The following is a 27,138-nucleotide window of genomic DNA, read 5'->3' on the forward strand; positions in this document are numbered from 1 at the left end:
ATATATATCTATTTTATTCATGGCACATTTCATATAAATAAATGAAATTAGTGTAAGACAGTATAATGTGTTTTGATTGATTGTTCTATTGGATGATAAAGTACTGCTCTATACTGTCTATAAATGTTGTCGACAAAACGAAAATGCAAATTTCCCAAAATGTGAATAATTCCTATCCGAAATTTAATATCCGAAATGCGTACAAGTTGCCAATGTCGAAGATAAGTTTGCAGCATGAATTTTCATTTATTCGATAAAAATAGTTGTTCATTTGATGTACATTTACAATTGACATAACAAACTTTATTGTACACATCGCAGTCGTTCATTAAACGCACTTTACGAGTATTTTATAGATTTATTTCGTCTTCGTATTTATTTTTTGTTCGAGATTTTTATTTAGGGCATATAACTTTTACGGGCATTTCGTAATAACTATTATATATAAAGGCATCATTTTTGTTGTTTTCAGTACTGGATAGGATATAGATGGGTTACTTCATCATATAATATACCTTTAGTATATATAGGGATGAAGTTATTGGTTTTCCAACGCATGTTATCAGCGAGTCAATTTTGACAACATGGCGTCGAACTCTCACCTCGGGTCACGCGCTCAATATCATGACCTTTGAACTTAAAATTAACATGCGAAAGTCATTTGCTGATGGATTTTATTTTTAAATATATCAAATTAAAGGTCTTAATTACAGTTGTTTAAAGGTGTTTGAATCATTTGAAAATACTCACCACGGACGGTACAGCGTGCCTTTGACTTTGGGAGACGATTTCTTCATAAAAAATGGCGACATAAAAAAGTTTCAAAAACCAACCGGAAGTTTATTTTCTGCTCTGATTGGATCATGTGATCATACACATTTGCATATAGATCATGTGATCGCATCTATTTTTAAACTGACCCATATTTTGAATACCGCGTCCCAAATTGTTGCATTACAGCGAGGTGAGATAATCACCTGTCAATCGATTTTCTAGTTACGATTTACAAATAAATTATGAATGCATATTTATGATTCATATATCAATTAAAGCAGAATTTTATAATCTTTTGATAGATGTAATTTTTATTTAAATACAAAGACATTTACACTTTCGAAAATCAAAACAAATACCAGCACCCTAATAAAATGCACTAATTCTAGTGGGATTATTGGCTTATCTGGGGTTGCTAAATACCAACAATCAAGGTTTTAAACGGATGTAAACAGAACAGACATGACAAAAAATAACAGATTTTATTTTTGTTGATGTGGGGAAATTAGCCGGGTGGAGATGCTAAAGTAACCGGGTTATTTTACCGGCTCCCGGCCCATTTCTACACCCCTGATAAAATGTACCAATATCTTTTTTTCAATGCATCATGTAGTGTGTGTAGGTTAAAACCAACCGCCCTGATAGCTTAGTTGGTTAGAGTGTCGTGCTAGTGTTCCGGTGGTTGTGGGTTTGAGCCCTACAACGGGCACACTTTTCCTCCCAAGTTTTACCACATTGGTGGCATCGGTAAATGGCAGGAGTGCCTCCGTTGGCCTAAAAGGTTTATGTCGGGAGGTGTGTAGTGTGTGTGGGTAAGAACCAGCCGCCTGGTTAGCTCAGTTGGTAAGAGCACTGTGCTAGTGTTCCGGAGGTTGTGGGTTCCAGCCTCACAAAGGGTGCACTTTTCCTCTAAGGTTGACCACAATGGCGGCAGCGGTAAACGGCATGAGTGCCTCTGTCGGCCTAAAAGGTTAATTGGGGAAGTAGTACAGTGTGTGTGGGTAAGAACCAGCCGCCTGGTAAGCTCAGTTGGATTCAAGCCCCACACAGGGCGCACTTTTCCTCCCAGGTTGACCACAATTATAGGTTTGTTTAACTCATTCGAATTAAATGATTAAAACCAAACAATGCATATATGTTTTAGATAGAGATAAAAATATATTAGCAATGTTTTGGCTCTTATTTAACTGGGGAATTTGTGGCCACGTTGCTATAAATTAAAAAAAACCAAAAAACTCATTTTAAATGGCTAATATTTTTTCATCTGTACCCAAATCATGTCCTTTTTAGCTCGACTATTCGAAGAATAGGTGGGCTATACTACTCGCCCCAGCGTCGGAGTTGGCGTCCGGTTAAAGTTTTGGGGCAAGTTGGGGTTTTCACTTATAAGTCCAATACCCTACATTTAATTGACTTAATACTTCACACAGTTGTTCAGGGCCATCACATGATGAGGTTAGATAACTCCATAGTATTCTTTACACAGATTATGGCCCCTGATTGACTATGGAACTTAGGTTAAAGTTTTAGGGCAAGTTGGAATATTTATTAATAACTTCTATATCCTTTGTTCAATTGACTTAATACTTCACACAGTTGTTGAGGACCATCACAAAATGAGGTTACATAACTCCATATTATCCTAATTACAAGTTATGGCCCCTGATTTACTTAGGTTAAAGTTTTAGGGCAAATTGGGATTTTCACTTAAAACTCCAATACCATTCATTCAATTGACTTAATACTTCACACAGATGTTCAGAGCCATCACATAATGAGGTAAGATAACTCCATATTTTCTTTTATACAAATTATCGCCCCTGATTGACTATGGAACTTAGGTTAAAGTTTTAGGGCAGGTAGGGATATTGTTTAATAACTTCTATACCCTTCATTCAATTGACTTAATACTTCACACAATTGTTCAGGACCATTAACCAATGAGGTTACATAACTCCATATCCTTAATACAAGTTATGGCCCCTGAATGACTTAGGTTAAAGTTTTAGGCGAGTAAAAGTTAAGGGCAAGTTGGGATTTTAATAAAAAAACTTCTACACCATTCATTAAATGCACTTAATAAAATTCAAAATTATTTACGACCATCTTACATCAAGAAACATAACTCTGTTTTAAGCCTAAATACAAATTATGGCATTTGATTATTTTTTTTATTTTTTTTTTAATTTCCTTTGAAAGGCATATTTGAATATTCTTAACCACATTTTCATAATGAGGAATCAAGTTATTTGAATGACTTGCGTCATTGTTTGGGCAGGCTTGTGGGAGGGCAGCATCAAAGTCACCTTATGTATCAAATAATTTTAGTTAGGTTTGACATTAAGAGACCAAACTTGGTATTATTACATTGTTATTGTAGTCTAAGTCAAAGCGGCGTTGTCGAGCGCGCTGTCTTACGACAGCTCTTGTTTTATTATTAATGTCAGATGAGTTAAACATGATTATGCATCAAAATTAGAAAAAAATAGAAAAAAATATGTCTGCATCATCCTATATTGTGTGCCTTTAACATATCAATATTACAACTGGCTTATAATTTAAGTTGGTTTGCTAACATTGAATCTTTATGGAACATAAATGAAGAGAAAGATCAAAAGGCCGTTTTAAACAGAGACTATGAATGCAGGCAAATAAAGGCGGGACAAAATCCATGGTTGCTATGGAAACATGAGTAATGTTATGGTCATAAATAAACAAAAATGATGTGCCAATGACAATCCTTTTAAAAAAAAGAAATTGATATACCCATACATAGAAAAAATAATAACTTTTGGCATTTTTATTAATGATTATTTAATTTGTTAAAATAATGTCCAAGGACCAAAATATGCAATGTAGCTCATGTATGTATCTCACTTATTGTGTCTGGGTTATTTCAGATAACCCTTCCTGTACAAACAATATTGTTACATTCCATTACGTTCTGTTATTTTGGATTGGATTAAGGATGTGGAATAAAAGTTGATTAGTGTATGAAAAACGATATTTTGGTTTAGTTATGTGAGCACATAAGATTCCACTGTTTAGTGATTTGAAACGGCAACATTATACAACTATTCTATACTTCAATATAGATCGTTGATGTAATACAAAATATTTTTTCACTTAACATGTTCATTCACTTGACATGTTTAAAGTGAATGTATATGTGTTTTAGACAGTATAATTTTGTATAATTCTAACAATAATTGTTTGGTCTCTTCGATAAACAAGATACATGTATAAATTTTCAATTCCAAGTTAATAGACACAGACCATGCTTACAGCATTTTTTTTAAATAATTAAAAATATAATATGGTAGTTATATATTTAAATCTTAAACTATTTGAATACTGTACAAGTCTCAGTCATTTATTTAGCAATTACTACTGTAACTGTAATAGTGTGATACAATTGATATTGTAGGCGAGTTATACAATGTTTATACATATTGCATTTAAATATTCATGGGAAATCTGATAACATGTATTTGTACTTATAAATATACAATGTATATGTTTATTGAAGTATTCTTTATTTTATAATATTATTTTTTAAAACATTAATGATAATCCTTGAAAATAGTTAAAATTTCTGGTTTGACGGATGATTTTGAACTACTAGTATACCGTAGCCAGAGTAGGGTGTCAAAATAACCTGAGTTTATTAATTTCTTTGAGGGAAAATTTGACACCCCACGACACATGATGTGTTAGGAACTCTCAAATGTGACAGTAACAAATGGTATTATTTGTGTTTACACAAGCTAGCATACATTATTAAGACTAAAGTACTATGCTGGTTTTGAAAAATAACATTTCATCCAATCTTTTAACAGGCGAAAAGTTCAATTGTTGTCTATGGGGTTATATGCTTTAGAGACAATTCCAGTATGCAGGTAAATAGCCATCACAATGCATATTGAAAAAGTGTGCAGTAAAGAGTCTTTTAGTTGTAATTCCAGAACAAAATAGTTTCCAAAATGCTTATTTATATCCTTTGTATGTTACAAATTTAAAAGATGTCAATAATATGCGATTTTGCTCTAGATCATAACATTTTGACTTTGTAGTTGTTGTTTTTTTTGTAGGACCAACGCTGTTGTTTTCACGATTTGACCAGAACTCAGGAACAGAACGAAGGTTTTATGCGTGTTCAGCTTTTCGAGACAGAAAGGCATGTCCATTCTTCCAGTGGGCGGATGACAAGACGAAAACCAGTCAAGAACACCAAAAATGCTTGCGTGTGCCATCCCTTTGGCCTTCGATGAATCACAAATGTTTGAGAAAAAGGTAACAATGACATGATACAAATATACAAGTGTAAATATGCTTGTAAATTCTATTGTAGATACCTTAATTTCTAAAGGTCCTTTTCTTTGTTTTAAATTGTGACATCATTATTTGATGATTGGAAAACAACCAATAATAATAATTATTGATACTTGCATTGGTTTTAAATTCACACCTGATTGATTCTTGGAAAAATTAGAATACTAAATTGTTACAAACTTTAACAAGTCATAAGTATATATTGACATCTAGCAAGTACTATTACCGTACATTAACTACTCTTATATATAGTAAATTTGTGAGTAAAGCCCTATGATCAAGCGTGGAAAATACAGTTATTTATAGCCTATAAATTATAGGCGGTGGTGTCAGCAACATCTTATGACGATAATAACTTTGTATTTATTATCTAAATACTTTATAACTCCAGAGTTATGCCCCGTTTCACTTAAAATTAGTATGTTTATAGTTTATATCTTGTGCGAACAATAACTTACTGGGTAAGTATTTATTATCCAATCGTAATGGACAGTATTAATGAGGACTATGTAATGGTCAAGTTGTATCGTGAGGTTAATACCACGTTATCTCCATAGTTATGCCCCTTTAACAATACAGCCAGTTTAACTTAGCTGGGCTTTTCAAACAGACGACACATTCAAATCTTCAAAACTTTAGTTTGTTTATAAATTTGAAATTTCTTTAAAGGTTCCTTATTGTGAAGCGGCTGGATCCCTCTCAAAGGCAGCTCTGCACAGACTGTGGATTGTTGTTGCTGCCAGGTGAAGCAGAGCAACATGAAGGTCAAGGTCACAACATTGTAACCGGAATAAAAAATGTCCAGCTGAAACATCCAACGGAACTCTTTACTCCTCTAGATGACAACAAAACTTTTGCTGTAAGCCTTTAATAATTAGTAAATAACTTACAGATACAATAGTAAGTACTTTTTATTTAACATATATAATGTGGACTAAAACCACTATTTTTTTTTCCAGGTTATCCTTTTATATGTCTGATATAGTTTTTCTTCCCATCAGTTTGATTGCTTTTTGAAACAAAAATCTAAAGTTTTGCCATCCCATTGTCATAGCCTTGCCATAGTGCTGTCATAGCCTTGCAATGCCATGGCATTGTCACTGTCATAGCAATGCCATGGCATTGTCATAGCCTTGCCATTCTGTTGTCATAGCATTGCCATAGATTTGCCAAAGCATTGTCATAGCCTTTCCATAGCACTGTCATAGCATTGTCATATCTTGCATTAGCAATGCCATGGCATTGTCATAGCCTTGCTATAGCATTGCCATTGTGTTGTCATAGCATTGTCATAGCATTGTCGTAGCATTGTCATAGTGTTGGCATAGCCTTGCCATAGCAATGTCATATCATTGTCATAGTGTTGTCATAACCTTGCAATGCCATGGCATTGTTACTGTCATAGCAATGCCATGGCATTGTCATAGCCTTGCCATTATGTTGTCATAGCATTGCCACAGTGCTGTCATAGCCTTGCAATGCCATGGCATTGTTACTGTCATAGCAATGCCATGGCATTGTCATAGCCTTGCCATTATGTTGTCATAGCATTGCCATAGATTTGCCAAAGCATTGTCATAGCATTTCCATAGCACTGTCATAGCATTGTCATATCTTGCATTAGCAATGCCATGGCATTGTCATAGCCTTGCCATAGCATTGCCATTGGGTTGTCATAGCATTGCCGTATCATTGTCATAGTGTTGTCATAACCTTGCCATAGCATTGTCATAGCATTGCCATTGTGTTGGCATAGCCTTGCCATAGCACTGTCATAACATTGCCATAGTGTTTGCATAGCCTTGCCATAGCAATGTCATATCATTGTCATTGTGTTGGCATAGCCTTGCCATAGTAATGTCATATCATTGTCATAGTGTTTGCATAGCCTTGCCATAGCATTGTCATAGCATTGCCATTGTGTTGGCATAGCCTTGCCATAGCACTATCATAACATTGCCATAGTGTTTGCATAGCCTTGCCATAGCAATGTCATATCATTGTCATTGTGTTGGCATAGCCTTGCCATAGCACTGTCATAACATTGCCATAGTGTTTGCATAGCCTTGCCATAGCAATGTCATATCATTATCATTGTGTTGGCATAGCCTTGCCATAGCAATGTCATATCATTGTCATAGTGTTTGCATAGCCTTGCCATAGCATTGTCATAGCATTGCCATTGTGTTGGCATAGCCTTGCCATAGCACTATCATAACATTGCCATAGTGTTTGCATAGCCTTGCCATAGCAATGTCATATCATTGTCATTGTGTTGGCATAGCCTTGCCATAGCACTATCATAGCATTGCCATAGTGTTTGCATAGCCTGCCAAAGCGTTGTCGTAGCCTTGGTATCATTAATAGGGCCATGTCTATAAATTGAAAATGTTCTTTTATTGAAATATTTATAAAAACTTTGTACATAGTTATCAATATTTTGAGATATAGTTTGGATGTTTTTCTATTTCAGCAATATTTATTCAGCCCAAACACAGTGGAGTTTGTACTGGAGACTCTAACAGCTCAGAAAGCAACACATGTACTTTGCATTGGATGTCCTAGGTTTGTCATGAATCATCATTATTGAAGCTCTTTTTTGGAAAGAAAAATTGCTGTGGTACTGTCATATCTTCAATTTTATTGTTAGCATCTCAAGATTCTTTGTGTGCTACCTTCTGTACCATATATTGTTGTTTAAAATTAAGAAAGTCAAGAAGAAGGTCAAGATCTAAAGTATTAGTGTAAGTCTGCAGTTTTATAGTTTTCAATGTTTCAAACTTTATTCAGACCATCTGTCTGGAGCTATGTTACAAGGTAACTAGCTGTTTACGTACAATACCAAAACACACAAGTATTTAAGTTGGAAAGGTTTAGAATTTAGACCTCAATGAGGAACAAAATGTAGTCAAAATATTAATAGACTCTTAAATTAAGAGTAATTAGACATGATGATATTATTAACATGAGTTTGATATATTTTCTAGAATTCATGAAGCAATACAGTGTATAAAAGATGGCTCTATGGATAGTCTTCTCATGGATCTAGACCATAGATATGTAAGTTTATGTAAGCAAATCAGATTATCCAGACTCCAGCACTTTGAAACATGTTCATTTATTTCCATTTATGAAAATTGTGTTTTTGTTGTTACTGTTAAATAGGCCACACAAATTGGTGCTATAATTAGTGTCAGGTTTAGATTTCTTTTCACTCACTTATCTTGTCATAAATCCAAGTACTACTAATTTGGTAACGAGCCGGCAAACAAATAATAAAACCCACTTACACATATTTCCCCCAACCATCCCTTTTTCAGCTGCAGATGTATTCACCTAAAAAGTTACTCCAGTACAACATGTTGAACCATCATTTCTTTGCTGGGGAAACAGACCGGTCCACCTATGAGGGGTTTCTGGGGGCAGGAAAGGTTGCTGTGGTGATAGATCCGCCCTTTGGTATCATGGTAGAGGCTCTGTCACATACACTGGACCGGCTGCAGCAGGACTGGAGGGCACACGCAGGTTGGTGATGAGAGACTGGAAATAGGTGGATAGTTGTTATATTCTCCCAAAATATATATTCTCAAAACTGCAGACATGTATTTAATGAATGTCATATAAAAAATACTTAAAAATGCAGTTTTTTTGAAAATTGAAAAAATAACACTAGGGCCATCATAAGATGTGATTAGGGCCCCGAATGATAGCATAAGTGACAATGGAGGCATGTTGAAGGTATGATGAATGTCAAATGTGGTAACAATGCATATATGGGTTTATGCAGCAAACATGTTGCCCTTAGATATTTTATCAAACATACTGGCTTGTCAAGGGAGGCAATTTGGGAATGAAAGATCAGTTATGGTTTCTGAAATGTACATAAGTCCATTTTACCATAAACCAATCTTTTCTTTAAAAAACAACACCAACAAATTATTTCATTTTAAGGGAAGCAGTTTGGTAAAAGATTTTCACAGATTTATAAATTTTGTACAACTCGCAATATCTTGCAATCTATTCCTGATTCAAGTATCATTAACTTCCATATATGAAAGTAAATTCATTTGCTAAAACATTTAGTGTGAAGGCTGTCAATTATGAACAATGGGAGTCAATTTGGTAACAATGGGTGATAGAGTTATGGTTCTTATACTACACATAAGTTCAAATTATAATTATTTTAATAATGCTTCAAGATTCATTCATATCCTTTCTTATGAAAAACAAATTGATAAGCTGAATCCGAATAAGTTTACTAAGGGCCATAACTCTGACATTATTTTTAGTTGGAGTTATATAAGTTGCCATAAAATAGCATATTGCTGTTGTGAGAAAATCTATTTAGTTTAAAGTTTGGAAAAAAAAACCTCAAAAATGTGGATTGAAAGACAGTTTGATAACTACAGAACACACGCATGTTTTGCTTGGTCCGAGTAATTAGTATTTTGTAAGTTACAGGTATATGACTTGAGAATCACTGCTGTCATCAGTAGTTCATCCACTGGTTTATTGGCACAAATAAATATTTAACATATAAATATATCATGGTTACTGCTATCATTGTTATAACTGTGTTTTAGATCTACCAGGTACTGGGGAAGAGACGAAGCTGCCTGTATTCTGGTTTTTCCCGTACTTTATGGAGCAGAGGGTTATAGACACCTGTCCAACACTCGCTATGCTGGACTACAAGGTTTTGCATTACGACATGCATTCTGTTGTTGTACATGTAATTTGGTGTGGTGAAATGTAAAAATAAGGACTGAGTACTTTAAGTCAGAAAAGGCTTTGCATACATGTACTTCTATTGAAATCAAAAGACTTGGTTGCATCACACATTGCCCACAATGATGTACAAAAAATCTAAAAACTTATTCGCTTTTGAAACAATTTAAAACAGATGTTTACAATGTACATATATATGATTATAAGCCTCATATAATAAGGTTAGAATTCAATTATGCCTCTGTGTGCTATCACCAGGTGGACTATGTAAATCACGCCCTGTTCCGTGGAGAAGGAGGCCGAAAGAAGGGCTCCCCAGTCCGCATCTTTACCAACATTCCTGCTAAACAGATCACTCTGCCTGCTGATGAGGGATATTGGTAAGGGCATATCAGGCTAGTGTTTGTAGCTGCCAGTGTCATCTTTGCATATTCAATGTTTAGATACGTTCATCACAAATTCTTGCTTATTCTGAGGTTCTTGATGACATTTAGCTGACAAACTGAACATTAAAGATAGAACCCATGTGACAAATTCACGACATACATTTAGATGATATTTGCTGCTTAAAGAGAAAGTTCTGTGGGATAGGTTTCCTTCTCTATAAAATGTAAATGTTGTGTACATAGTTTTCACTGTTAGATTCATGTCCATGATCACATTTACTGCACACTTGGTGATGCCCTTATAGAATCGCTTTGTATATAACATTGTTGAAAATCATTGGCAAAATAAGCTATGACCATTGAATAATTATGCCCCCCTTCGAAGAAGAGGGGTATATTGCTTTGCACAGGCATGTCGGTCGGTCGGTCCGTGGGTAGACCAAAGCTTGTCCGAGTGATAACTCAACAATTCCTGGACGTATGGTCATCAAACTTCACATGAAGGTTGGGCCTGACCAGTAGATGACCCCTATTGATTTTGGGGGTCATCAGGTCAAAGGTCAAGGTCACAGTGACCTTTAATGTTAAAATAATTTTAAAGCTTGTCCGAGTGATAACTCGACAATGCCTGCACCCATGGCCCTCAAACTTGACATGGCTATTGGGCCTGAGCAGTAGATGACCCCTATTGTTTTTGGGGGTCATCAGGCCGAAGGTCAAGGTCACAGTGACCTTGAATGATAAAAGGTTGTCCGAGTGATAACGTGACAATGCCTGCACCCATGGCCCTCAAACTTGACTTGGAGGTTGGGCCTGACCAGTAGCTGACCCCTATTGTTTTTGGGGCTCATCGGGTCAAGGTCAAGTTCAAAGTGACTTTGAATGGTAAAAGGTTGTCCGAGTGATAACTCAACAATGCCTGCACCCATGGCCCGCATCATTGAATTGGAGGTTGGGCCTGACCAGTAGATGACCCCTATTGTTTTTGGGGGTCATCGGGCCAAAGGTCAAAGTCACAGTGACCTTGAATGGTAAAAGGTAGTCCGAGTGATAACTCGACAATGCCTGCACCCATGGCCCTCATAATTGAATTGGAGGTTGGGCCTGACCAGTAGAAGACTCTTATTGTGTTTGGGGGTCATCGGGCCAAAGGTCAAGGCACAGTCACCTTGAATGGTTAGAGGTTTTTCGTGTGATAACTTGACAATGCCTGCACCCATGGCCCCCAAACTTGACTTGGAGATTGGGCCTGACAAGTACATGACCCTTATTGTTTTTTGGGGTCATCTGGCCAAAGGTCAAGGTCACAGTCACCTTGAATGGTTAGAGGTTTTCCGTGTGATAACTTGACAATGCCTGCACCCATGGCCCTCAAACTTGACATGGAGATTGTGCCTGTCTAGTACATGACCCCTATTGTTTTTTGGGGTCATCTGGCCAAAGGTCAAGGTCACAGTCACCTTGAATGGTTAGAGGTTTTCCGTGTGATAACTTGACAATGCCTGCACCCATGGCCCTCAAACTTGACTTGGAGATTGGGCCTGACCAGTACATGACCCCTTATGTTTTGGGGGGTCATCAGGCCAAAGGTCAAGGTCACAGTGAACTTGAATGGTAAAAGGTTGTCCAAGTGATAACTTGACAATGCCTGCACCCATGGCCCTCAAACTTGACTTGGAGGTTGGGCCTGACCAGTAGATGACTCCTATTGTTTTGGGGGGTCATTGGACCAAAGGCCAAGGTCACATGTACCTTGAATGGTAAAAGGTTGTCCGAGTGATAACTCGACAATGCCTGCACCCATGGGCCTCAAAATTGACTTGGAGAATTGGCCTGACCAGGAGATAACCCCTATGGTTTTGGGGGGTCATCTGGCCAAAGGTCAAGGTCACAGTGACCTGGAATGGTAAAAGGTTGTCAGAGTGATAACTCGACAATGCCTGCACCCATGTCCCTCAAACTTGACTTGGAGGTTGGGCCTGGCCAGAAGATGGTCCCTATTGATTTTAGGGGTCATCGGGCCAAAGGTCAAGGTCACAGTGACCTGGAATAGTAAAAGGTTATCCGAGTGATAACTCGACAATGCCTGCACCCATGGCCCTCAAACTTGACTTGGAGGTTGGGCCTGGCCAGAAGATGGTCCCTATTGATATTACGGTCATTGGGCCAAACGTCAAGGTCACAGTGACCTTGAATGATAAAAGGTTGTCTGAGTGATAACTTGACAATGCCTGCACCCATGGCCCTCAAACTTGACATTTAGGTTTCTGGTGACCAGCTGATGACTCTGGATTTTGAGTTAATAGAGTCAAAGGTCATGGTCATAACACACTCTATCCTCACACTTTAATGGTCATAATCTTAAAACTGCCTTAACGGCAACAAATCAGCTGTCATTTCGGTCCATGCATATTTCATTCAATTGTCCATATAATCCTGACAACATGGCGCTCAGGGGGGGGGCATAATGTTTGACAAACATCTCTTGTTAATATATATCTCTTGTTTTATAAACTCTTGTTAGCATTTTAATAAAAAAGATATTTTTATTGCACATACCATTAATTTATTACAGTATTGTTTATTGAAGGAAGGGGTTGTTGCTTCCTAATGTTTAAGTTATTTTCGGTATTTTTCGTTCTTCCGTATGCTGTCAATAATAGTGTTTATTTTGTCCTTGGCTTGGTCTTTTTGCCCATTGATTTTCCTGTGATTTCTTTGTTATAATCTTTCATTTATCCTGTATAATTGCTCTATGACATGTAAGGAAGTGAGCAAGTTTTTGCATTCAATATTTTAATACCCGTAATTTGCATAGACTAGAATCACATTGTAATTTTTTCTGTGCTACCCTATCCTCTAGCGTCATCATTTTTTATGTTTTCAGTTTTATCTCCAGTTGGTGCAAACACTGCAAATAAATGAATTTTCATGCAACAACTTGATAATGCCTTAAACATATGTTGTGTAATATGTTATAATACATATGATTTGATTATAAATGATAAAATATACATATTTCAATTTCGGAAGTTTTCCAATTTATTTCTGAATGATAATTGAGTATTCTGTACAAAATGTATAGCTTGGGCCCAGGAATTTCGTACCTGGTATGCTTGATGGTCAGGATAAGTGTATGACCCCTATTGATTTTGAGGTCAGTAGGTCAAGGTCACAGTGACCTTCAGGTGAAAAACGAATTGTCGGTCACCAGACCGTTCGACACACTTAATTTCAGCTCAATAAAAACAGAATGCTTGGACTCAGGAACTTCATACTTGGACCCAGAAACATCATACTTGGTATGCCAGTTGGTCAAGACCAGTAGATGACCCCTATGTTGGTTTGTCTCCAGACAAATAGTACATATTTCAACTTCATCACTGATTATTTCTCAGCTATGACCTCACAATGGGAAGGCGCTTTTTCAAAAAACCAAACTTTAATTTACATTGTAGCTTACAGAACATTGTGAACTATAAGCCTCGTGTTCAATCTTTCCAGTTGTCAATTATCATGTCCTTCAGGTACTGTGGAGATTGTGAACGCTTCAGCAGCCTGGAGAACAAGCACTGTGACCTGTGTAAGGCTTGTACCACAAAGGTAGGTATCCTGAGTGAGGTGATCACGTAGTGTTTTAGAACTTTACCTTATTGTTAAAAAATGTCCGACCTCTATGTATTGTCGTGAAGTAAAAATGTCATTTTAGTTTTCATTTTGCTTTCAAAGGATTAAAGTTGAAATTAACAGTGTTTTGTTTTTAAGTGTAATGTCATCAAAAGCCTGAAGTGCAATAAGTGAATATAAATATGTGTACTTGATACTTGGCCTGTATTATCTCTGCACCAGGATGGTTGTACCTACCGTCACTGCGACAGATGTGGGCGCTGTGTGAAGCCATCTCGAGTCCACTGTGACACCTGTAATGTCTGCGATATTCCCACTCACAGCTGCTCCAAACCCAGAAGTATAGGTATGGGCTTGTTTTAATGTGGCTGGAATGTCGTCTCATTTAGTAATCAAAGTTAGCACAGGCCCGCAATTCCTGCACTGGTAAAGTGCTTTCCTGGCTTGCTCAATTTTTGGACTTTTTAAAAGAAGAGCTACAGTCTGGAAAAAAGCTGCCTTATTTTTATCGGAACGAAATATTTTTTCTGAGACAAGTACAAGTCATATTCCAGATGTCTTCTTAGACAAGTCAAAAGGCTTAATACAACTGTGAAATAGGCTGATGCTATATCAAAAAAGCTATCATGATTCCTGTGACTTTTAAAAATAAAACATCTCATAAATCTTATCATTAGCAAACATTAAGTCTGAAGAGAACTACCAACAACTAGTGTTTCTTTTTGACAGAAAATGGAGCCAAATGTTGGGTCCCATTCACGATCCCAAAAAGACTTGCATAAAAATAAATTGGACAATTCTAATTTTATTTTTGTCCAACTGTTAACAAGTCAACTAACTGAGATATGTTTAATGGAGTGTTATTTTCTTAAAATTCTTCAAACCTAGCACTTTAAAAGGGGGCTGTATTTTGTTTGAAATAGACCTTGGTAAATTTAAGGCATTTTGTGGCTACTTTCAAAATTCTAAGGGCCCTGGCCCCATACTCAAAAAGATGTAGAAAAAATAATGTGGAATCAAGTAAGGTGTTTAAACAAGGCGAATATATTGTTTGTGTTTCAGGTTGCCATATCTGTGGGAAAGTTGGTCACAAGAGGAGAGAATGCCCTGACAAGGGTGGCCCACACGAACAATCTCTCGGCAGGTAAGGATCGTTTAGCAATAGCTTGATTTTCTACACTCTGAGAGTCTGTTTCAAGTAAGAAAGGCATTGGCAAGACTTAAATATGATTTTAAAGTATGTATGTCAAAGTTTAAATAAATACCTGTAGTTGCCCCCCCCCCCATCACTTTCCAAACAGGAAGGAACATTCAATAATTTATGCCTTTAGGATCAAGCCTTCTTTTGATTTTATATGCCAAAATAACAACACAAATACAATGCACTTTTCATTGTTTTTATTTTATTAATCTTATTACTTCAACTGTATGATTTCTTCATTATATTTTTTTTTCGTCACTAACATTTTCATTTTATTGGTCAGAATACTATCCATGCATTTTAGCATTCTGTTACTCTTACAGAAAAGGGAAGAGAAAGATGAGAACAGACATGAAGGCAAACAGCAGAGATAGAAAGAAAAGAAGAGAGACGAAGATGGATAGTGTACAATAGCTTCTTCACTGGGTCCATACATAAAAACAAAGCTGAAAGACTTAACAATAACATGTCAAGATTATGTTTAATATGGGTGATTTATTTGATGCAGTAACTTTGTTTATGGTTATTTATTTGTGAGGCAGTGAAAATAAATAAATAAAAATAACGATTGCTGAGTTCAGTTATCAAGACTTGATAGTAAAATTTGGTGTTGTAAGATGATTCAATCATTATAATTACTGTCACAAGACATGTGATGTATTAAAAGCAGGTAGACTGAAAATATCCTCCTAACATGTATATACTACAGCACAAGTCTTGGTCTTAATGTCATACACATAATAACAACAAATATATCTCTCATAGCATGCAATAAAATCAAACTTAAACATGACGTTGGTTAAAATCTTGAAACAGCAATAGGAAGACTGTAACAAATCTACGTTAATGGTATTTATCATTGCAAAATCCACTCAGAAAAGTGTGAGCAGTTGAATATAACTGCAGCATGACAAAGTCCTATTACCCGTGTATTGTGTGCATATTTTTGGCATCAATAAACAAAAACAAGGAAGAATCTGTCAAATATCGGTAAAACTCAAGAATAAAAATCGTGTAAATGATTAAATGTACATTTATAAATAAAAGTTTCTCTTAACAAATTAAACTTTACTTGATTTTATAATATTCATAAAATTCAAAGTATGTTGACTGATATCATTTTCACTTCCACCAATAGAAGCATAAACTAAAGAACATTTTGGCACATTTTTCATCTTCATGTCCATATTTACATTGACCCAGAGCCTTGGCAGTGACGACAAATCCCTGGGATGTTAGGTCAAACATTAAGCAATTGAGAACATCTTTTTCACAACTCTCAGCCTTCCATGGTCCCAGTTTGGCATCAAATGTTGAATTCCTGTCTGAGTGTGGATGTTTACAAAGGCAAACATGATTGAGGTTAAAATCTTCGTTGTTGGGCTCATTTTCTTTCTTATAAAGAAGTAAAATAACCTCAGTGGTTTCTGATGAGGCTGTTTGACTAGAGACGTTTATCACTGTGTCTAAACAGTCCCCAAAACCAGGGAACTGGTTACGATAATTGTTTCTTTGAATCTTTGCAAGAATTTGAGGATATTTTTCCAACTCATCAACAAGACCATGAATTCCAAAGTATGTTGCCTCACGATAAACAGCTTCTGCTATCCTCTGGGACGGAATATCTCCATAGCGCAAATAGTTAAGAATGTGAATAAAGTTGTCTCCATCGGCATCAATGAAATATCTGCCGTCCTTGTCTCTGATTACAGAATATTTGCCACTGAACATGGCTGACAGCATGTTATCAGGACATTTGGTAAGGGTAAGGTGTGTGGTGGTAAAAAACCTTCCACCTACATTAAGCTCAATAATGGGTGGGAACTGAAAGCAGAAAATAAAATTAAATGAAACAAAGATCCAGACATAAGTCAATACAAAACAGATTCGTATTAATGTGTAGTGAAGCAAGCAACGCCCATACATGTACCACCCTACATGTACAGGTTATTTTGAAGGCTATATGCATGTTTCGGTTGGTAACGATATACTGAAATATTGCTAATTTTTATACTTAAATTGCGTAATAAGTGACGGTAAACTTTTTATGCCCGCCGCAATCTTATTGTATAAGAATTTTACAGAACGCACAAAGAAAAAACAAAAATACCTTATGTTTTTCTTGTCCGTCCATTGCAACCAATATTGACCTAATTTTACGTGTTTACATATTTCCGTAAGTCTCCGACATTCCTCGTTTTGGTTTACGATTGGCCAACGGAAGTGGACGAATAAAAATGGAATTAAGCGGAAAATGACGACTACGAATGAATTCAATTTTTCACAACGTAGATATATGACGGCCACCGTGAAACAGCGGGAAACATGGGACCACCGAAGTCTACCCCAGCAAAACAGAAAAATACACTGTTCACTTACTTTTCCAAAAGCCCGTGTACTCCTCAAAGTGATGATACATCCAAAAACATTGAAAATACCGTGTTGTCACCAAAGAAATCTCCTAACAGAGGGAAGAATCAACAAAAAACTAATGGTAAATAGACTGGTGAAATTTGCCATTAATACATTAATTAGAATGCCATTTACTTACCGTTATCAGACCATTGATCACTAATTACTAACATAACGTTCTTGCCTTGATCATGACTATTAACTAGCCTATTAATGTTGCCTGCACCGCATTACATATCCATACATGCCATATTTTCTGGAGACCATTCAGGGGGATTTGTTCAAAAGTCTGAAAATTCAGGGGGATTTTGGTAGTATTCAGGGGGATTTTTTAGCAGATCTAATTTGGCAAAATTTCGAAGTATTTTAAGACGCAAGTACGAAAAAACAACAAATTGCCATAATTTTGAAAGGCTCCCGAGGGGATTATGTCCACAATTTAAGGGGATTTTGGTCACATACCAGGGGATTTTCATCATCGCCATGTAGCCTTACGGGCATGACACACATGCCAATTCACCTTGTTTACCCCTTTTTCCAGCACTTCATCTATATTTTTATAAGACACAACCATATTGCATAATAAAATCACTCACTTGCAAAATAGAATACTTCACAGAAAAATATGTTTCAGAGACAATTTAATGTGCTTACCTTCCTCTAAAATTGGATACAAAATCTGCAGCCTATGATCATAAATGATGACTTTCAGACTAATAGAGAGAATGGAATGAATTATCAATATTTTTCATTTCAATTCCCAAATAGTCAGAATTGTTTGCTTCTGATAAAAAGCAAATGCATAATTTATTAAGTTATAAACATATCTTCTTTTGGCATTCATAAAAAAACAACAAAAAAAACATCACCCTAATAAATAAATAAGTCATTTCATCCGAATTGTCTACTTTCAGTTTCTCTTCTGGAACTTGTGGAAGTTCTGTTATTTTCCAATATTTGCGATGAAGGTCAATGTCATGTATGTAAACATATTAGTGAGGCATAACAAAGAACAGCATTGTCTATTAGTTATTTTAATCCTTTTCTTTACTGAATAATTTACAGTCACCTTTAAATTATTAATTCTTTTGATGACAATGACACATGTTATGAAGAACGCTTTAATTTGTTACATCCTCTCTGATTGGATAAAAATTATAGTTTTAACCAATGAAAATCGACCTTTTATCTGACCAGTCTAATTGACATTTCTTACGCAACTTCTGTCAGTTTCAATCAAAACAATGCATGAAATGTGCCCTGCTGATTTATTAAGTGTCACCCAATAGGTGTTGTTAAAACACACCATCAGTTGATAATCCAATTAAGCTTCAGGACAGGAAGGGCATTATAACTGTAAAAAGGCATATATAATTAAACCCTGTGATAAATTTGCGTAATTTTAAACACTTTAATTCCGGGGGATTTTCATCCCCCTCCGGGAGACCGGGGGATGGGTCGAAATTCCGGGGGATTTTATCCCCCTCCGGGGGATATGGCATGTATGCATATCTTAGTCCAAATAATTGTACGTTGACGGATTTTTTTTAGATTTTTGATATGGCAAATCCTTCACGTACAAATTGTTTAGTATCAAAAGTGGGTAGTTGTTCCGATCAGGATTCCGGGTTAAAGCATATAGCGTCTATAAAATATCATAATAACAAGAAATATTACCAGATAATGTTATTTTATATTAGTTCCGTACGCACACAAAAAAATATCCAACTTGTAATTATGAGTTTGACGGCTTTTCTTCATTTCATTCTGTCAAAACATAACGATATATACATGAAGGGTGCCTGCAAGGCTTCAGGGCACAGTTTTAAATCGCTCGGAACATATCGGCCATGGCCGAGTTGTTACGATTGTATAACGAGGTCTATCTCGAAGTTTTGTCGGAGGAGGCCGAGTTATTACGATTGTATCGAGTTGTTCCCCTTCGCATAATTGTTATCTGTGTCAGTCAACTTTCATTTTATTGGAAAGGTAAACAACTTGTTTTAATGCATTAAATGCTTGTTTAGTGCAAAATAACATTTCACTTACATGGCAAAATATGAATTTAACTCTTTTTGATCAATTTCAACCATAAAATACTTCACTTAAAACAATTTCAATATTTTTAAACACCCCCGTTTTTGGCACATTCCCGTTTAGACGTTAGGGATTGGAAGAATCCCGTATAACACGTCTATTATTTTAGACTATACATAATCTGTAATGCTCTGTTGATAACATTTGTCTAGTTGCATCTGTAGCTCGGTACAATAATGAGCAATCAAGGATACTTTTTTATTATTTTGACATTTCTTATGTATCCCTGTAACGCTACAACTCTCTATCATTTTACACCGTGCGAAAGAAAATATAGTAATACTGTGCATCTATGTTGAATAATAATGACAAAATTGTTCAATATATACCTGACAGTGATCTAAACTGGATTGAATTTGTCATTAGAGTTGTTATTTTCACATAATTATATTCTGGGTCACAAATATCCTTTTATACATGAACACAAGCAGTCAGATTTGTCCCAGATTTATAGATATCAGAATACTTGCTAAGCAATCAACACATGCAAGTGTACATTTTATGATATCTGAACATGTTTTTTGGCATATTGACATAAATAAATGTGTGTTAAATAGTAGGCAATAATATTTTTGGGTTTAAATTTATAGCTGAGATAATTTCAAAATTGTGTCTGCAAAGATTCTCTGCGACCGTTTGCTACTTTTTGCTTGGATTGTGGACATCATGAGTCTGCCATAGTAAAAGAAATCGTCAAAAGACTCAAAGACAGCCATTTAGGTGGACTACATGTGTAGCTACAATAATAACCATGCAAAGATCCTTTTTTAGCTCGACTATTCGAAAAATAAGGAGAGCTATACTACTCACCCAAGCGTCGGCGTCACCCCTTGGTTAAGGTTTTGCGTGCAAGCACACATAGGTAAATATCTCAGCAACTACTTGAGGTATTCCAATGGGACTTTATACAATGGTACTCAACCATCCAACCTACTTAATTCACCAAGTTAGATAACTCTAGTTTGCATTTAATGCAAATAATAAGCCTTTATTATTTGACTTAGATATTCTGGTTAAGGTTTTGCGTGCAAGCACACATAGGTTAATATCTCAGCAACTACTTAAGGTATTGCATTGAGATTTGATACAATGTTATTCAACCATCCAACCTACCTTATTAACCAAGTTAGATAACTATAGTTTGCATTTAATGCAAATAATAGGCCTTTATTATTTGACTTAGAAATTCTGGTTAAGGTTTTGCGTGCAAGCACACATAGGTTAATATCTTAGCAACTGCTTGAGGTATTGCATTGAGACTTGATTCAATGGTACTCAACCATCCAACCTACTTAATTCACCAAGTGAGATAACTCTAGTTTGCATATAATGCAAGTAATTGCCCTTTATTATTCGACTTAGAAATTCTGGTTAAGGTTTTGCATGTAACCACTTTTAAGTCAATACCTCAGCGAATACATCGTGTATTGCATTGAAACTTTACACACAGGCTCCCAACCATTTAACCTTCTTATTTAATCAAGTAAGATAACTCTTATCTTTCATATTATATAATGTTTGCCCATTTATTATGCGACTTAGAAATTCTGGTTAAAGTCTTGCATGTTAACACACATAGGATAATATCTCGGCAACTACTTGATGTATTGCATTGAGACTTTATACAATGGTATTCAACCACCCAACCTAATTGAATAACCAAGTTAGATAACTGTATTTTGCAAATAATGGCCCTTTATTATTACACTTAAAAATTCTGGTTAAAATTTTGCATGTAACCACATTTATGTTAATATCTCAGCACATCATGTAATTGCATTGAAATCTAATCTAACAGTGATCCATGCATGTTTCGCCAAAACTTTTCAATCCTTACACTGAAAAGCGGCGGAATAGTTGAGCGCGCTGTCTCTGTGACAGCTCTTGTTTAGTCATCAAATTATCATTAGCCTTGTTACAGTGTTCACTTTACATTTGCACTGGACAGACTTGACATCCTGGTTGTATTGTGTTTAAGAACCAGCCACCCTGTTAGCTCATTTTGCCCTGCTAGTTTTTCGGCGGTCGTGGCGACATCATTTTCCTCCCAGGATTACATTTCTGGTGTTAGAAGTTAAAGGCTAGAAGAGTACCTGCATCTGCAAAATATGATCATGTTGGAGAAGTGTAGTGTGTTTGGGTAAGAACTTGCTACCAGCCTCCTGGTTAGCTCATTTTGTTACTCTGTGCTAGCTTCCCAGGAGCCCCACACCAGACCTACGTTTCATCCCATGATTACTTGTGTGTGTTATGTTTAGATGGTCAACATTTCACAAATCTAAGAAATTTATATTGAAAATGACATTTCTCATGATAATTTCCTGAAACTTATTCACTCGATGTAAACATTAGGGTAATGATGACCTAGTGCTTGAAAATAATGCACACCAGAAAGTTCTAGAACACTTAAGTTCTGGAAACTTTCAAATCGAAATTCCAACTTTTTTGGGTCTGCAAAAGAGCCACTCTTTCACATTTCTGAGATCAAATGACCAAGAATTGAAATACAGATATATGGCGACAGGTCTTATAAATTTTTTAAATCTCAATGGGTCTGGGTCATTCCCATCATCTTCCCCCACAAATGAGATTCTTCTTATGTATTGCCGTTTCTCTACGAGGAACGCTGTGATTGTCATTCTTTGACCACCTTATACTGAAAATTGTTTTGGTCACATTTTTTCATAGTATATTTACGTATAAGAAAATATATTTCATGTCGGCTATACTTTTATTACAACACTAGCTCATAGAGTTATTTTCCGCCAAAATGACGTAAGCAGGGCACTCGATGGTCTAAATGCTTTAGTTCAGTCTCTGCAGTTAATCATATGTGTTGCTGTTAATATCCAATAGTAAGGGCAGAACAGGATTAATTAATTTAGAATTTTATGGCTTTGGCAGAGTAACAATGACATCCTTTAATGATTTCATCTCTTCATAGCTTAATTGTGACAATTGTTAACATGAGAAGAAAATAATGGGACAGTGGACATCTCTTTGTTGTAGTAAAAAGTCTCAATTGATAAGAAATGAGTATCATCATTCCTTCCATTTTAGAGTAAATGCATATCTCAAAAATCTTTTGAGTACCAGTACAGTTAACCACACATAAGGATATCTATGAATGCTTTTTTATGAGCTTTCTATGTCCTTATTTGTGTTCTTAGTCTTAATTAAACTTCATAAGATGATAAAACATAATGAGAGGAAATGCAGTGTATAGTGCCATTACCCTATTTTAGCTGATTACAGAGTAATTGCCCTTTGTTCCTTTTATTATCTTGAGAATAACTTAAAAACTACCTGATAGAATCTAATAAAACTTCAGTGGTAAAGCACTATGAGAGTAAGTGTATTTTACAAGAACTATAACTCTGCTTTAGCAAATTACAACAATTTAGTTATTACCCTTTGATGTGTTTTTGTTGTCAAAATTTTGTCGGGACAATAATTAGCAAACTACTGGAGTGGATGGAATTTATTGAAACTGTGATAAAGCACAAAAGGAGAACCAATATAACCACAACTCTATACTATGTTAATAACCTTTACTAGTTAATATTAAACAGACATACTGCTCTTTGTTACCTACTGGATGAAACTACATACATGTACAGTGGTAAATCATGATAAGAGGAAGTGCGGTGTACAATAATCATAGCTCTATTCTAGCTTATTACAGAGTTATTGCACTTTGTATGCCTTTTATATAACTTCATAGTGTGGTAAATTACAATGAGAGGAAGTGGAGTGTACAAGAACCATTACCCTTTTGAAGCAAATTACAGAGTGATGCCTTTTGTTGTGTCCTTTTGTTATCAAACTTGTCCGTACAATACCTTGCAAACTACTGGATGGAATTTATTGAAACTGTGGTAAAGCACAATGGAGGAAGTGCAGTGTACACAACCACAATTCTATACTAGTTATTTACAGATATATTGCCCTTTGTTACCTTTCTCTTGTCCTAATATTAACTTAAAAGCTATGGAATTTAATTAAATTTCGTACAATGGTTATGCACCATGAAAGAAATAGCATTATTTGAGAATAATAACTATTTACAGAGTAATTACCCATTGTTTCTTTTCTTGTCTGTAAAATAAATTCTAAATTGCTACATTAATTTAAATAAAACAACACACTTTGGTGTTGAAATGCATTGTGCAATAACCTCGGAGATATCACCTCTTATTAGAGAAATAGTTTGCCATTCCTGTGTCCAGGCAGCATTCTTGGGGTATTCGTCACTCCTACGACAGCTGTAGTTACAGTAAATTTTCTTTGGGTCTATGAGATTGTTAATTGAAATTGTGGCTTCATAGCATAATTCATTAAGATTTATATGCCTAAATGCGTTTCAGTGTTTAAATGGATAAGAATCATTATGCTCTGAAAATAACAATAGGTAGAAAGACGATTTGCATACATATGTAGGCACGATACCCCATTATCATTAAAGAATGCTGAGATAACTATAAAGCTTACCAGTACATTTTAGCCGGATTTTTCAATGAAAAATTACGGGTTATAGAATGGCGAAAACTTGGCGGGCAGGCTTTAACAATTCTGCGTTAAACTTTTTTGTAATAAAATCAAGAGTTTTTATCCAATGGTTATCAAACTTGGTCAGACTATTTGTCAGCATGTTACCTTGAATATATAGCGGAATATGGGTCATCTCGGGTCAAAAACTAAGTCAATAGGTCAAATGATAAAACTTGGTCAGAATATTTGTCTGCATAATATATTGCTTTTTTTATATTGGTTATACCGGGTCAAATTCTAGGTCACTAGGTCAAATCTTAGGGAAATCTTTCCACGTCATAAATTCAACAATTTTTGTCAAATCTTTATGAAACTTGGTCGGAACATTTGTCTGCATAATATCTTGAAAGTTTTTTAATATGGGTCATCCCCGGTCAAAATTTAGGTCACAAGGTCAAATCTTAGTAGAAAGAATTCCACGGTCATAAAAAATCATTAATTTTTGTCAATTCTTAATGAAACTTGGTCAGAATAATTGTCTACATGTTGTCTTAAACATTTGTGAATATGGGTCACCTCATATCAAAAACTAGGTCACTAGGTCAAATCTTAGGAAATATTTTCCAAATATTATAAAAAAAATCTCAAAGCTGTCTGGATTGCCTTTTATGTGTTTACCATTATCATTTAAGGTTAACCATTTCATATAATCATGCCTACACAATGCTTACCAAACCTATCAATATCAGTCAACAACTAAGTTCAATTGCTATTTTATAAACACACATCCCAATCATGAATTTCATATCTACCCATCTAAATCTAAGGTGATAAAGTGTGTCATCTAGGGTCAAAATCTAGGTCTCTGGGACAGATCTTATTGGGAAAGCTGATGTATTTATAAAATGTTCATTTTTCCTCACACAAAAGGAATAGCTTCTGTTGATCAGATTATTTGTATGAACGATATCTCCGATAAGTATAAATATGGGTCTTTTTGGTTAAAAATACTAGGTTACTAGCTCAAATCCTATCTTTGCAAATTTGCATTGTCAAATAAAAAAACCGGCTTGACTGCGGTATTGCCGCATTGGCGTCTTGTTATATATATATTGCATTAACATTTTAATGAATTTTATTTTGAATGTATATTGTATTCAAATATTTATAATAAAGTTATGTCATATAGAGTTTTTGCTTCCTTTTGTTTAATTATGCCATTTAAGAAAAGAAAAACAGCTACATGTATAAATGGAAATGCTGTTTCAACAAGTGCTATCTTATTTAGGACCCGATAGCAGTTACAAGCCTGGAGACCTCATCTGGGGAAAGTTGGAAGGCTACCCCTGGTGGCCGAGCCTCGTGTGTAACCACCCAACTGAGAACAACCACTACAAGCCTGGAAAGCTGCCCCAAATACATGTCCAGTTCTTTGACAACCCTGTATCTCGAGCTTGGGTGAAATTGAAGTAAGATTGTTACGTTCATATGAATGTTATATCCAATCATGTGAAATATGATAAGTTTTTTGTTGTTAAGTTTTCATAGTTTATTCTCTTTCTAGCCAACAAAGTTCTTGTATTTCAGAAATTGCAAAAAGTTCAAGGGATCAGATGACCCAGACTTCCAGCCAGGTGGTCCCCTCCACACAAAGAGCACCCCGGTGGTGAAGGGGGTTGAGGAGGCTGACCACGCCCTGGGAATGAGCTGTGAGGAGCGACTGGGACTTGTTGTAGAGTTACAACCATCTGATGATGAGGATGACATGCAATGTAAGTGGGCAAAGAGAATGTTTATACTACTGTTTGCAGTTATTTTTTAGCAAAATGTGCTCATCATGGCAGTGCCATTTTGCAGACATCCACAATTTAATTGGCTGGTAAAAGTAAAACATATGCAAACTGTGTATGAATGAATGCTTTGCTGGGTAAAGAGTTTCCTCTTTAGTAGTGGGTTCCATGCGATACTTAAAATGATATAATCAATGATATTGGCGTGCGAGTTTGATATGTGAATTGATTGACGAGCCATAGATGTTAGGAGATGATCAAAGTTCATATGCAATCATGAGTCTGATGAAGATCATAAATGTCAGTATACTGTACCCACCAGAGGTTGCACGAAGGTCGAAGTCAGAATTTCGGTTTGGTACTTAGATTTCAAGAAAGGCCCCAGGTCTGGACTTGATGGTCAATGTATTGTTCGTTGTGATTCTTTTAATGCACAATGATCAACTATGCTGGTATAATGGTCCTTGCTTTTGTGACAAAACAGCTGTGTTCTATGGACACATTCATAGTTATGTTTTCAGCTGATGATCAGTTGTAAGGCATAATCTTATTAAGTGAGATATATCCAGATCATTCATAACACATGTATACATTGTATTTGGTTCCAATCAGATTTAAATGCGAGCAAGGAATATTGTGTACTTTAGACAGGTACTATAAAGTATTCATTCATAGAAAGAGAAGTATGGTCTAACACATTACAGATTTGTAATTGTCTCCCCTGCTTCCTGATATCGGGAAGATACCCTTTGTACCTGTTATGTACAATGAAAAAAAAAAGATATATTATTTAATAAATCAGCCTTAAACCTGCGTAATGTGACAAATGTATACCAATGTCATTTATCCTTGCAGCTGATGATGACAGTGGAGAGGGAAACAGCAAAGAAAATATGGATGTGGATGAAGATGTCAAGGTAAACTCCTTGAGAGGCTGCACATGTCACTTAACAACGTTGATTTCACTAAAGACAATAAAGTTTCATTGCATTGCAACTACTTATGTATCTGTTTATCATTTGTTGCTTGTTTCATTCAACTTAAGGAGTTCATTTGGTCGGTTTGGATTCATGATCTTTCAATTATGTTAAACAAAATTCATAAAAATGATACCAAGATATATAATTTTATGTTTGTTTTATTAATTTTGATATATAAACTTTAACCAACACAGAAGACACCTAGTAAGTCACCAGCAAAAGGTCGAAGGTCACAGCGATCTCAGCGGAAACGGAGACGGATCATCATTGAGGACTCCGATAGTGATGGACATGCTGGTTCAGGTATTCTGTTCTAGTTA

General features: G+C 35.7%; 3 protein-coding genes and 1 pseudogene across 3 annotated transcripts in view; 2 read left to right on the forward strand and 2 right to left on the reverse strand.

Moving 5' to 3' along the window:
• Positions 1–1,151, reverse strand: part of LOC128227632 (uncharacterized) — a 3,895-nt pseudogene extending 2,744 nt beyond the window's left edge.
• The window catches only part of LOC128227631 (rRNA N6-adenosine-methyltransferase ZCCHC4-like), an 18,658-nt gene extending 3,041 nt beyond the window's left edge, over positions 1–15,617 (forward strand). The window contains exons 2-12 of the mRNA XM_052938346.1: positions 4,866–5,067; positions 5,776–5,965; positions 7,580–7,671; positions 8,094–8,166; positions 8,427–8,631; positions 9,690–9,802; positions 10,093–10,214; positions 13,748–13,823; positions 14,070–14,193; positions 14,910–14,991; positions 15,372–15,617. Coding sequence (XP_052794306.1) covers positions 4,866–5,067; positions 5,776–5,965; positions 7,580–7,671; positions 8,094–8,166; positions 8,427–8,631; positions 9,690–9,802; positions 10,093–10,214; positions 13,748–13,823; positions 14,070–14,193; positions 14,910–14,991; positions 15,372–15,462 — 1,370 coding nt within the window. The 3' untranslated portion in view covers positions 15,463–15,617. The remainder of the gene's footprint in view (positions 1–4,865; positions 5,068–5,775; positions 5,966–7,579; positions 7,672–8,093; positions 8,167–8,426; positions 8,632–9,689; positions 9,803–10,092; positions 10,215–13,747; positions 13,824–14,069; positions 14,194–14,909; positions 14,992–15,371) is intronic.
• Positions 15,584–17,204, reverse strand: LOC128227633 (BTB/POZ domain-containing protein KCTD7-like). The gene is made up of 2 exons (XM_052938347.1): positions 17,159–17,204; positions 15,584–16,872 (listed from the first exon to the last, which is right to left on the reverse strand). The coding sequence occupies exons 1-2, from the start codon at positions 17,180–17,182 to the stop codon at positions 16,171–16,173; spliced, it is 726 nt and encodes a 241-aa protein (XP_052794307.1). The 5' UTR covers positions 17,183–17,204; the 3' UTR covers positions 15,584–16,170.
• A 150-nt stretch (positions 17,205–17,354) lies between these two features.
• LOC128228152 (DNA mismatch repair protein Msh6-like) overlaps positions 17,355–27,138 on the forward strand; it is a 36,131-nt gene continuing 26,347 nt past the window's right edge. Inside the window, exons 1-5 of the mRNA XM_052939299.1 lie at positions 17,355–17,542; positions 25,337–25,517; positions 25,636–25,820; positions 26,694–26,755; positions 27,013–27,121. Of these exons, the coding sequence (XP_052795259.1) occupies positions 17,374–17,542; positions 25,337–25,517; positions 25,636–25,820; positions 26,694–26,755; positions 27,013–27,121 (706 nt within the window). The 5' untranslated portion in view covers positions 17,355–17,373. The remainder of the gene's footprint in view (positions 17,543–25,336; positions 25,518–25,635; positions 25,821–26,693; positions 26,756–27,012; positions 27,122–27,138) is intronic.

This window comes from Mya arenaria, chromosome 3 (genome assembly GCF_026914265.1).
Source record: "Mya arenaria isolate MELC-2E11 chromosome 3, ASM2691426v1".
Lineage (NCBI taxonomy): Eukaryota > Metazoa > Mollusca > Bivalvia > Myida > Myidae > Mya > Mya arenaria.

Bases quoted from the DNA above. Each gene is read 5' to 3' on its own strand.
- LOC128227633 (XM_052938347.1), bottom strand. From the start codon at position 17,182: ATGGACGGACAAGAAAAACATAAG. The intron at 16,873-17,158 runs GTATTTTTGTTT...TTCTGCTTTCAG, and splicing joins ACGGACAAGAAAAACATAAG to TTCCCACCCATTATTGAGCT.